The sequence below is a fragment of the Ochotona princeps genome, chromosome 15 (assembly GCF_030435755.1).
Source record: "Ochotona princeps isolate mOchPri1 chromosome 15, mOchPri1.hap1, whole genome shotgun sequence".
Lineage (NCBI taxonomy): Eukaryota > Metazoa > Chordata > Mammalia > Lagomorpha > Ochotonidae > Ochotona > Ochotona princeps.
The window spans coordinates 16,027,439-16,039,949 of record NC_080846.1 but is presented as its reverse complement, the minus strand read 5'-3'; the positions used below and the strand labels follow the sequence as shown (position 1 = coordinate 16,039,949).

The window sequence follows — 12,511 nt, the reverse complement described above, 5'->3', positions numbered from 1 at the left end:
AGAAGAACGTAGAGGACAGGTGAGACACTGGAAAAAGAAATATGGTTGGTAGAGAGTTTTGGCAGTGTGGTTATCTATGAGAGGAAATACCAGGGTAGTGATTGCAGTGGGAAGAAGGGATTCAATTCTGTTTTATGTTTTGAGGGTAGAGCTGATAGGATTTGCTGATGGCTAAATTCAGTGAAGTAAACAGGTTGGCTATAAATATGTAATAAGAAATGGCAAAGTAAGGGAATGTTTATTGGGTTAGGTGGAAGGAGCTACAAATACACTGGAAAAAGAAAGTGTCGGTGGCACAAGGCTCAATGGAGTAATCCTCCACCTTCAAGCACTGGCACGCTATTTGGGCACCAGTTTATTTCCCTACTGCTCTACTTCCCCACCCAGCTCCCTGTTTATGGCCTGAGAAAACAACAGAGGACAGCCCAAAGTTTTGGGACCCTATACTCCCATGGGAGACCTGGAAGAAACTCCTGGCTCCTGGCTTCGGATTGCCTCAGCTCTAGCCCTTGTGGGCCCATATGGGATTTCAGCTCTTGGAGGAGGAAGATTAACCAGTTGAGCTGATATGTAGGCCCCCAAAATAAATAGATCTTAAAAAAAAAAGGTCTCGGACTGGTGCCATGTTGTAAGCCATGCCTCCTCCTTTGTCGCTGGCATTCCACATGGGTACTGGTTTGAGTCTGGGCTGCTCCGCTTCTGATCCAGGTCCCTGTTTATGCCCTGGGAGAACAGTGGAAGCTAACTCAAGTCCATGACCCCTGCATCCACGTTAGAGATTCGAAAGAAGGTCCTAACTTGGATTGGTTCAGCTCTGACCATTGCAGCTATTTGGGGAGTGAACCAGCAGATAGAGGGCTTCTGTTTTTGTGTCCTTCTGGGCTGAGTCAATCTGAAGTCAGGAATTTCTTCTGGGCTTCCCAAGTGGATGCTGGGTCCCAAGGCTTTAGGTCATCCTCCACTGCTTTCCCAGGCCGCAAATAGGGAGGTGGATAGGAAGTGCAGCAACTGGGGCAAGAACCGGTGCTCAGATGGGATTCTGGTGCTTGCAAGGTGAGATTGAGCCATTGCGCCAGACCTTACAGCAAATCCTTAATTTTAGTCTTTTTTGCTTAAGATCCTGAGGTCTTTATTCTTTAGGTTACCATTAAACTAGATCTCCCTTGTCTAAATTTTATTTAAATAAAGTTTTTATCTTAAGTGTAGAATTTTAACATTTATTCCTTTGTCTGTCTTGATTGAATCTTCATTTCTGGCTCTGTGTTTCCCTGTAGAGGTTTTTTGTTGTTGTTGTTTTGTTTTGTTTTTTTTTTTTGCTTCATTCTTTCAGTAATCCATTAATGCTACTTTCTCCTATTGTCCATGAAATTAAGCATACTTGGTGGTCAAGTTACTGATTTTAAAAATCTCTAAAACAACTTTTGTATGTCATTTGGTATTTTCATTTTAATATGTATCCTTTAATCTGTTGTTGAATTGAGATAGCTAGCATTAGCTAATTCTGTGTGGTCTGACATATATGCATTTATATGACTGATTGTCAGAATAGGTCTTGGATCATAGATAGTAAGAAAGAATCTGGTTTTACAATATTGCATATGATGCTTAAAAGTTCATGCTTTCATGTGCTGGCACAGTAATCTTCAGGAGAAAAAAATTTCCCTTTCAGAATTATTCAGAAATAAATAAAGATTTGTGGCACTAAATGTTGCACAGATATATCAGAATTGTGTTAAAGTGCAATGTTTATCCTTAATACCTGTTACTACTTTTACATATTAAGTCTTTTTTTTTTTAAATTATAGATTTTTTTTTTTAAAGATTTATTTTATTTTCATTACAAAGTCAGATATACTGAGAGGAGGAGAGACAGAGAGGAAGTGGAGCTGCCGGGATTAGAACCAGCGGCCATATGGGATCAAGGCGAGGGCCTTAGCCACTAGGCCACGCTGCCGAACCCTACATATTAAGTCTTGTTGAAAGAAATTGGATCATTTTTGTGGACCTCAGGCTTGGTAGAATCAAGGGCAGTAGTTTGGGTGGGACAGACTTTATTTTCATTTTATTTTGTGAGAGCTATTTCTTTCCATTTATTGGGGTTGGTTTGTTGACTAAAGAAAAGTTTTATTTTTCAGCTTGCTGAGCTAAAACAAGAATGCCTTGCTCGTGGTTTGGAGACCAAAGGAATAAAGCAAGATCTTATTAATAGGCTCCAGGCATATCTTGAAGAACATGGTGAGTATTCTGTGGAAGCAGAATGGTCTGAGTGAGGGGGGATTGGTTTTCAGATTCTTTGAGTTGAATTTCTTCTTTTTATAGGTTATGGTTACATATACTCTTTTTTTCCACCCCCGGGATATGGATAGTTTCTCCTAGCGCTTCAGATAGTTCTTTCTTTTTTTTTTTTTTTTTTTTTTTTTAAGATTTATTTATTTTATTACAAAGTCAGATATACAGAGAGGAAGATCTTCCATCCGATGATTCACTCCCCAAGTGAGCCGCAACGGCTGGAAATGAGCCGATCCGAAGCCGGGAACCAGGAACCTCTTCCAGGTCTCCCACGCGGGTGCAGGGTCCCAATGCATTGGGCCGTCCTCGACTGCTTTCCCAGGCCACAAGCAAGGAGCTGGATGGGAAGTGGAGTGGTCGGGATTAGAACCGGCACCCATATGGGATCCCGGGGCTTTCAAGGCGAGGACTTTAGCCGCTAGGCCACGCCGCCGGCCCCAGATAGTTATTTCTTTGAAATAAATAGAGTGGAAGAGGCAGAGATATTACAGCCACTGATTCACTCTGCAAAGGGTCACAACAGCCAGAGCTGGGCCACGCTGAAAGCAAAAGTGGAAACTGCACTCTGTACTCCCACATGAGTAGCAGGGGCCTATACAGTAAAGCCATCTCTGCATCCTTTTTAGGTGCATCAGCAGGAAGCTGGGTCAGAAGCAGAGTAGCAGGACTCAGGCTGGTACCCTAACATGAGATACCAGCATTGTCCTAGTTAAGAACATCAGGAAAGCTCTTTAGTTGGGCAGGCATCTTGTAACCTTGGATTAGGCTATGTTCTGCAACACTTGTATCACTAATAGGAGTGCTTGTTGGTACCTCTGCTTCTAAGCAGCTTCCTATTAATGTATATGGGGAGATAACAGATGATGGCAGAAGTGTTTGGGCCTGACACCCACTTGGGAGATCCAGATAGCGTTCTGGGCTCTTGGTTTCAGCTTAATCAATCAATCAATTCATCTCTCCCTCTCTTTCTGTTTCTTACCTTGCCTTCTAAGAAGAGGAAAACAAATATTTAAAAAAATCTATGAGGAGAAAAAACTTTGTCATCCAAAGCAATGATTATAGAATTATTCCTCTAAAAATATAACTTTGTTTTAATACCTTATTTAGAAAGAGTGATGTAGCCATAATAATCAAGGTATCATTAGACTGTGTTGGATGATTTGAGTTTTTGTGTTTTTGTTTTTGTTTTTGTTTTAAGATTTATTTATTTTTATTGGCAAGGCAGATATACAGAGAGGAGGAGAGAGGGGAAGATATTCCAACTGTTGATTTACTCCGTAAGCGGCTGCAATGGCTGGAGCTGTGCCGATCCGAAGCCTCTTCTACCTGCACCCTGTGGGTGCAGGATCCCAAGGCTTTGGGCTGTTCTCCACTGCTTTCCAGGGCCACAAGCAGGGAGCTGAATGGGAAGTGGAGCTGCCAGGATTAGAATAGGCATCCTGGGATCCTGGCTTGTTGAAGGCGAAGGCTTCAGCTGCTAGGCCATCATGCCATATTTGAGTTTTTTTGTTTGTTTGTTTGTTTTTTAAGAATTTATTTATTTGAAAGGCAGGGAGAGGGAAAACAGAGATGATCTATCCAGTGGTTCACTCTCCAAATGACTACAGTTCAGGCCAAAGCCAGGACCCTAGAACTCTGTGAAGGCAGGGACCCGAGCACTTGGGCCATCTTTTGCTACATTCCCAAACACATTAATAGGAAGTGGAGCAGCTAGAACTTGAACTGGCATTCACACAGGATGCTGACATTGTATGTAGGTGGCAGCATAACCCTCTGCCCAGTGCCAGCCCCTCTGATTCCTCAACTTTGGTCAGTCATTATTTACGTGACTTAAATGCCTGTTCTTTGTGAAATGAGATAAATGCACCCTTGAAAAAGGTGTAAACTCGGTATCTCTGATCCCTTTGGGCTCTGATCTTTTCTAATTTTACCTTAAAGGGAAAACTCTATGTTAGGTGTATTTGTCATCCTAGATTTTACAGATCCTCTTTTTAAAAAATTATGTAGTATTGAAAGACAGAGAGAGAAAGAGGGAGAAAGATCTTCCATGCTTTGGTTCATTCTTCAGTCTAACGCTCTCCCAACTGAGCTATTTCGGCGAAGATTTGGTTCATTCTTTAAATGGCTACAATGGCTATAACTTGGTCAGTATGAAGCTAGGAGCCAGGAACTTCTGGGTCTCCCACATGTGTTACAGGGACCCAAGAACTTGGGCTGTCCTCTGCTGCATTTCTAGGCATGTTAGCAGAGAGTTGGATTGGAAATGGAACAGCTGGGACATGAACTCATATGGGATGCTGATGCCACAGGTGGGAGCTTTACCCACTGCACCACATTGCCAGCCCCAGTTTTCATTCTTTACGTCACTTTGCTCCAGCCCCCTTAGACAACCATTCTGACATGTTTGGTATGTATGTTTTGTCCTTCTAAACCATGTGGTGGTGTTTGGTATACAGTATTTTCATTTATATAACTGATAATGAAGCTATAGCCATAACTTTACCTCCCATTTGTTTCATTCCGTTTTCATTTGATTTTTTTTTTTTAAAGATTTATTCATTTTATTACAGCCAGATATACACAGAGGAGGAGAGACAGAGAGGAAGATCTTCCGTCCGATGATTCACTCCCCAAGTGAGCCGCAACGGGCCGATGCGCGCTGATCCGAAGCTGGGAACCTGGAACCTCTTCCAGGTCTCCCACGCGGGTGCAGTGTCCCAATGCATTGGGCCGTCCTCAACTGCTTTCCCAGGCCACAAGCAGGGAGCTGTATGGGAAGTGGAGCTGCCGGGATTAGAACCGGCGCCCATATGGGATCCCGGGGCTTTCAAGGCGAGGACTTTAGCCGCTAGGCCACGCCGCCGGGCCCCCATTTAATTTCTTATAAAGGAGCTCTTCCATCCATTGATTTACACAGTAAATGCTCACAACTGCCAGAGCTGAGTCAGGCTGAAGCAGAACTAGAGCAGAGCTGAGGCTTGAACCCAGCCATTCCAGCATAGACTGTAGGTGCCACAAGTGACATCTCAATTGCTGCACCGAATGTTTGTGTCTGTCTGTCATGTAAATGTGTTGTCGTCTAGTCTGTTAAGTCTATTGATTGTAATTTCTATATAGTGTTATATGATGTTTAGCCACTCCACATTTTATTTAACTTGCTCAGTGATAGATACCTGAATTAACTCCATACGCCTGCTATTAGCCATGTGTTGCTTAGTGATAGGGCCTGATTCTGAGAACTGTGCCACTAGGCAGTTTGCTTTGTAGGAACATCATAGTGTACTGATACAAAGTCAGGTGTGGTGTCACTAGGCTATATGTGCATTCTTCTGGGGCAGCTGTTGTATTATATAGGTCATTACTCACTAAAACATTAGGTGGCACATAACTGGATAAATACTCTGGAGTAGTATAGCATGGAGACCAAGCCAATGGGTGATGTCTTTTTTAATCAGTTTTAAATCATCTTTTTAAATCAGTTATGCCTTTTAAATACTAAATTTTATTTTTGGGAAAGCAAAATGACTATTATTTTAACTTCAGTATAGTGATCAAGATGGTTTTGTAGCAGGGCTTGACTTGAATATTTTAATATTCTTTAGCTGAAGAGGAGGCAAATGAAGAAGATGTACTGGGAGATGAAACAGAGGTGAGTTGCAGAGAATGAAGTTAGTCACTGACTTGCTAATGTTCTCCCTTGGCCACATGGTTTAAAGTCAATCAATGCAGGTCTTAGATGCTAATTTAAAGGAGCATAACCAGGGGAATTAAGATTGTCAGAAACAGTAATTTGGGGGTTCTGATACTATGTTGGGCATATACTGTTAATTTATGTTAACCATTTTGTTTCATTGAATTTTAGGAAGAAGAACCAAAGCCAATAGAACTGCCTGTCAAGGAAGAAGAACCCCCTGAGAAAAGTGTTGATGTGTAATTATTCCTGGTTTTTTTTTTTTAATCATCTGAGTATAGAGCAGATCTGTTTTAATTAGGTTCAATGTTTCACTCTTTACCTCTTTTACATTCCCACTGGCCTTTTCATTTCTGTTGGATCATATATATGTATATTTTAAAGGTTTGTTTTTTATTGGAAAGGCAGATATACAGAGAGAAGGAGAGACGGAGAAAAAGATCTTTTGTCTGCTGGTTCACTCCCCAAGTGGCCACAGTGGCTAGAGCTGAGCCAGTCCAAAGGTAGGAGCCAGGAGTTTCTTCCGAGTCTCCCATGTGGGTGCAGGGTTGCAAGGTCTTGGACCATCCTCTACTGCTTTCTCTGGCCACAGGTAGGGAGCTGGAAAGGAAGTGAAACATCTGGGATATGAACCGGCGCTCATATAGGATCCCGGTGGATGCAAGGTGAGGATTTAGCTACTAGGCTATCTGTATGGACTTCCTATGTGGGTGTAGGGGCCCAGACGTTGTGTCATCTTCCATTGCCTTCCCAGATGCAGAAGTAGCAAGCTGGGTTGGAAGCTGAGCAGTGGGGCCTTTGAGCAGTGCTGTAATGTGGAATGCTGATGTTGCAAATGGATGCTTAATTTGCTGCTGTGCCATAGTAGCAGCCCCATCTGGAGAACTTTCTATATCACCATCATATCCGTATTTAAATATTGTATGCTAGATAGAATTATAAGTGTTTTGCACATATTTTCATTTAATTCTTCCATCAACCTTATAACTAGGTATACTTAGTAAGTATTTAGTCTTTCGTTTAGCTTGTTATTACAGAAAAATTCAAGCATGTTACAAAAAGCTTTGAGAATAGACTCTCATATAATAGACTCTCATGCATCATCATCCAAATTTGGTAATTACCAGCTTAGAATATTATTCTTTCTTACTATTAATATACTCTGTTCTGCAAATAAGCCATAATTTATTTTATTGATCTGTGATGGGCATTTAGATTTTTCATGAAAGCAAAAAAATGCAGTACTCTATTTCCTTGCTCATGGAACAGATTTTTTTTTTATTACCAGGATCCATCCATCCATTTATTTATTTATTTATTTGTAAGTCAATTAGAGAGGAAGGGAGAGATAGCTCCTCCACCCATCCCAGATGACTACAATGGCTTCACTGCAATTGGTTCATTCCACAGTGACCTGGAGGGCAAGGTCGAAGCCAGAAGCTTCATCTGGATCTCCCATGTGGTGCCAGAACACTGAACAGTTGAGCCATCTTCTGTTTTCCTAGATTGTTAGCCAGGAGCTAGATTGGAAGTGGAGCAGCTGGGTTAGGAACTAGTGTCTATATGGAATGTTGGTGTTGCAGGTGGCGGTCTTACCCGCTGTGCCACAATGCTGGCCCTATGGAACAGATTCTTAACAGTGGATTTGCTGCATCACAGAGGATGTGCAATTTTTTCTTTTAAGATTTATTTATTTGAAAGGCAGAATTGTGGAAAGTGCGTGAACACATGTGAGATCCGTCCTTGGTTTACTCTCCAAATGGCCACAGTACCTGGGGCAGAGCTAGGCAGAAGCCAGGGACCTAGAACTCTCTGGGTCTCTGGCAGGGGTCCATAACACTAGGGCCATCCTCTACATCCTTTGTAGGTGCATCACCAGGAAACTAAATCCAGATTGAGAGAAGCTAGGATATAACCAGTGCCCATATGGGATCCTGCATTGTGAGCAGAGGCTTAACCCACTGCACCCAAGTGCCAGTCCAGAGATTGTACATTTAACATTCTGTGAGATTTTGTCAAATACAACTCTTTTTTAAAACTTGTTAAATACATGATAATAATTTTTTAAGATTTATTTTTATGGGCCCGGTGTGATAGTGTAGTGGTTAAGGTCCTCTCCTTGAATGTGCCAGGATCCCATATGGGCGCTGGTTCTAATCCCGACCACTCCACTTCTCATCCAGCTCCCTGCTTGTGGCCTGGGAATGCAGTCGAGGACGGCCCAAAGCTTTGGGACCTTGTACCCGTGTGGAAGACCTGGAAGAAGATCCTGGCTCCTGGCTTCGGATCGGCTCATTTCCAGCTGTTGCGGCTCACTTGGGGAGTGAATCATCGGATGGAAGATCTTCCTCTCTGTCTCTTCTCCTCTCTGTATATTCGGCCTTCCAATAAAAACAAATAAATTTTTAAAAAAGACAATAAAAAGATTTATTTTTATGGGCCAAGTACTATAGCCTAGTGACTAAATCCTCATCTTGAATGTGGTGGGAGTCCATATGGGTGTTAGTTCCTGTCCCAGATGCTCCACTTCCCATCTAGCTCTCTGCTTGTGGCCTGGGAAAGCAGCAGAGGACAGACCAAAACCTTGGGACCCTGCACCCTCATGGGAGACCCGGATAGAACTCCTGGCTTCAAAGCAGATCAACTTCAGTCATTGCAGCCACTTGGTATGTGAAACCAGTGGATGGAAGATCTTTGTGTCTCCTTCTCTCTGTATATTTGCCCTTCTAATAAAAATAAATAAATCTTTAAAAAAAAGTATTTTTATTGGAAAGGTACATTCATAGACAGGAGAGACAGAGAAAGAGATCTTCCATCTGATGATTCACTCCCCAAATGGCGACAATGGCCATAATTGAGCCGATGCTCTGAAGCCAGGAGCTAGGAGCTGTTTCTGAGTCTGTCATATGGGCACGGGATCCCATGGACTTGAACCGTCCTTTGCTGTTTTCCCAGGCCATAAGAAGGGAACTGGATTGGAAGTGGAGCAGCTGGAACACAAATTGGCACTGATAACGGGTTACTCACACCATGGATGGATGATTAGCTTGCTGTGCCGTTGTGCCAGCCTCCAAGTATTACTTTTCTAAAGCCATTTAGTTAGCTTTCCATTGTAGGAAGTTTATGGTTAGATGCAGTGCTTTGAGAAAATAACGTAAGCGGGTTAGCTTTAAAATAGAGATATCGTGGGCCCGGCCATGTGGCCTAGCGGCTAAAGTCCTCGCCTTGAACGCCCCGGGATCCCATATGGGTGCCGGTTCTAATCCCGGCAGCTCCACTTCCCATCCAGCTCTCTGCTTGTGGCCTGGGAAAGCAGTCGAGGACGGCCCAATGCATTGGGACACTGCACCCGTGTGGGAGACCTGGAAGAGGTTCCAGGTTCCCGGCTTCGGATCGGCGCGCACCGGCCGTTGCAGCTCACTTGGGGAGTGAATCATCGGACGGAAGATCTTCCTTTCTGTGTCTCCTCTCTGTATATCTGACTTTGTAATAAAATAAATAAATCTTTTAGAAAAAAAGTAGAGATATCTTGGGGGGATTCTGGCGGAGGAAGAAAGATCAGTTGGGTAAAGTAGTTAGTTTCAGCTACAGGAAAACCTGAAAGTTTTTATGCAAGTTCATTATCCGTACAATAGTTGGGGTAAGGTGTATACAGAACGAGTCTGAGTGCCTGTTTGAGTGTTTTATGTGTGACTTTGGGTTGGAGAGAAATTTTTCAGGGACAAGTAGAAATGGTCCTGTGAATCCCAGAATGTGATGTTTATTTATTACTTGAATTTTGTTTTACGTAAGGGGATTGGGATGGCATAAAGGAAGATTTCCTTTGAGGGATTCCCTTTCTGCCATGAGATTTGCTACAGTGATTGTACTTCAGGGAGAGACTGTCAAAAAAGCCAGTAGCGTGGGGTTGGTGGAAAGAACTTATGTCTTAATGGCATTGGACTTCAAGTGAAACATTAGATGTGTGTGTGTGTGCGCGCGTGCGCCCCTAAACAAGGCAGAGAAGATTGAGGAAGGATGGTTGGAAAGTGGAAGAAAAACTTTCATAAAAATAGTATTCAAGACTGATATGTCCTTGAGTATTCAGAAGGAAACCCTTTGGTTTCATCCTTAGATTGAGATTCTCAAAAATACACTTCTGTTTTGTTTTTGCGTTTTTTCCCCCTCCTTTGCCCAAGGCAGTTGAATACTGTACGATCTAGTTGTGGTCAGCAGGGGGCACCCATTGCTTGTCTGTTGGTCCTGGAACCCCCAACAAAAGGATGGAAGGGAGAGTTAAGTTCCTGTTCCAGAATTGCTTCCTCTGAAAATGTCATTAAACCATTACTACCTTTGAGGGCATCAAATGGGAAAAGTGTCTGGGTTATTGGAACAAAAGCCGCCCATGTCTCTAAATGAGGGACCTTAATGAGACTGGTTATGACCCACAGTTTTATGGGAGTTGTTTGGTGGAGGGTTAATGCCCTTCCATTTATCCTGGACACTTCCGAACTTTGTCTCCCGCCCCTATGGTCCCCCTCTTTTGTTTTCTTTTAAACCTTTGACCAGTAACTGGCCATGTTTTCCTAATTCAAATTTCCTTTAGCCTTTTTTCTTCCCACCTTCTTTTGCAGTTTTATTTGTTCCATGCTGACTTTTTAGCTGGAGCAACAGATCCCAAGGGAAGAATAAGGATTTGTGAAAGGTAGAAAACAGGGCTTATAAAGTACTCATTAATTAGTGTTGAGATGAAAATTGAGAGGTTGTATTTAAATGAGAGTTGGAAGGATAATCAGTTCAAAAGTAAGTTTAAAGTTCCTAAAAGTAAATGAGATGATTTCGCTTCAGCTCATTGTATTTAACTAGAGTGTTTCTAATTACTTTTTTAGATTTTAGCTTAGGGTAGCTTGCTCTGTTACTTGAACTCTTTGTTCTAATAGATACTAGCTCAAGGAATTGAAGCTCTAATGAAATTCAGATTTTTTGGGACTGAGGTGTGGTGGAGAGAAATAGGGCAGAGGGTGTGACTCAGGCCGCTTATGCTTGTCCAAGGTTTTTGTTTGGAGTGTCAGTTTTCTAATTTTTTTTTTCCAGGGCAGCAGAAAAGAAAGTGGTAAAAATTACATCTGAACTACCACAAACTGAGGTAGGTATTCTGTGCCTTAGTAGAAAAACAATCTTGATGTTTTTCTGGTTTTTGTTCTTTATTTACTCAAGGAATCATCATTTTAAAATTTAATAATAGTCAGAAAATTAGTGTATACACGGATTTTAGTGTTAGTACCTTTTCCCCTGACTACTCTTGGAAAAATATTGGGCTGCTATAGTGTGAAACCACAGTCCTGTTTGTATATAATACTGTAGTCTTAGGGCTTGGCAGCGTGGCCTAGTGGCTAAGGTCCTTGCCTTGATCCCATATGGCCGCTGGTTCTAATCCCGGCAGGCCCACTTCCTCTCTATCTCTCCTCCTCTCAGTATATCTGACTTTGTAATAAAAATAAAATAAATCTTATAAAAAAAATACTGTAGTCTTACTGATAATTCTAAAATATTTACAAGCCTAGCATTAGAATTCAGGAGGAGTATACCTTGAAAAAGTAACAAGGGAAGATGTTATTACATTGATACTTGATAAGAAGTGATATTGAAATTTCTCTGTATTTTGTCTCTAAGCATCTCTGGCAAAAAGTGCCAGCTGATATCTTGTATTTTGTTTTGTACCTTCAAAGTAAAGGATTACTAACATCTTAGAATGCCTAGTTTCTAGCTATTAGAGAGTACTACTACTGTTGGAACGAAGCTGTTCCTTTGATCCGTTTTCAAAGATCAACCTGATACAGCTTTTGTCTTCTTGACTTCATGTAGAATGTGGGTTTTAGTTATTTTATTCCACCCGTTTGTCTTGGAGGGCATGAATGTAATAATGGTTGCTTTGTGTTTGCTTTCTGGAGAAGGCTGTCAAATGAAGCTCTGGGATCCATACAACCAGCTCTCCTTGAGGACTGTCATTTCAAACCTGGAGACGTTTTTTGAAGACATTTTTCTTAAGATACATATCTCTAACCAAGTTAAAAAAAAAAACAGAAATTGAATTTTCTCTCCTTTCTTTTTCATCTGTTGTCATGTAGAGAATGCAGAAGAGAGCTGAACGATTCAATGTACCTGTAAGCTTGGAGAGTAAGAAAGCTGCTCGGGCAGCTAGGTGAGTGTGTCTAGACTTGAACCTCAAATAATGATAGTAATGAAGGTGAAGAAATGTGATCCTAGGTTTTATATGTATTATATGTATATATGTAAAAGTTTTCAGTATATTGTACGCCTTGCTCTTAGGAGGTGAACTCTATTGGCCAAACTTAGGATACCTCTGCTGATTTGGATGCAGTAGCTCTAGACTGGGCGTAATTATTGAGAAGATCTTTTCTGTGCTGTGTAAAAGGCAGAGACTAACTACTACTCCTGATTCCGTTTAGCTTGCTGTGTGGACTTGTGAGGAGAGTGCACTGAACTTCTTTCATGAGGTTGTTAGAATTAGCTAATGATCGCAAGGATGGA

The 12,511-nt window shown here is 41.8% G+C and overlaps 1 protein-coding gene across 5 annotated transcripts in view; it reads left to right on the top strand.

Moving 5' to 3' along the window:
• Positions 1-12,511, top strand: part of SARNP (SAP domain containing ribonucleoprotein) — a 52,849-nt gene that overhangs the window by 6,389 nt on the left and 33,949 nt on the right. For 2 of the 5 annotated variants that reach the window (XM_058673843.1, XM_004589642.3), the window contains exons 2-6: positions 2,136-2,235; positions 5,892-5,938; positions 6,152-6,219; positions 11,054-11,105; positions 12,088-12,161. In XM_058673843.1, coding sequence (XP_058529826.1) covers positions 2,136-2,235; positions 5,892-5,938; positions 6,152-6,219; positions 11,054-11,105; positions 12,088-12,161 — 341 coding nt within the window. Of the gene's footprint in view, positions 1-2,135; positions 2,236-5,891; positions 5,939-6,151; positions 6,220-6,239; positions 6,484-6,572; positions 6,646-11,053; positions 11,106-12,087; positions 12,162-12,511 lie in introns of those variants that run through there. The other 3 variants (XM_058673844.1, XM_058673845.1, XM_058673846.1) reach the window with 2 other exon arrangements.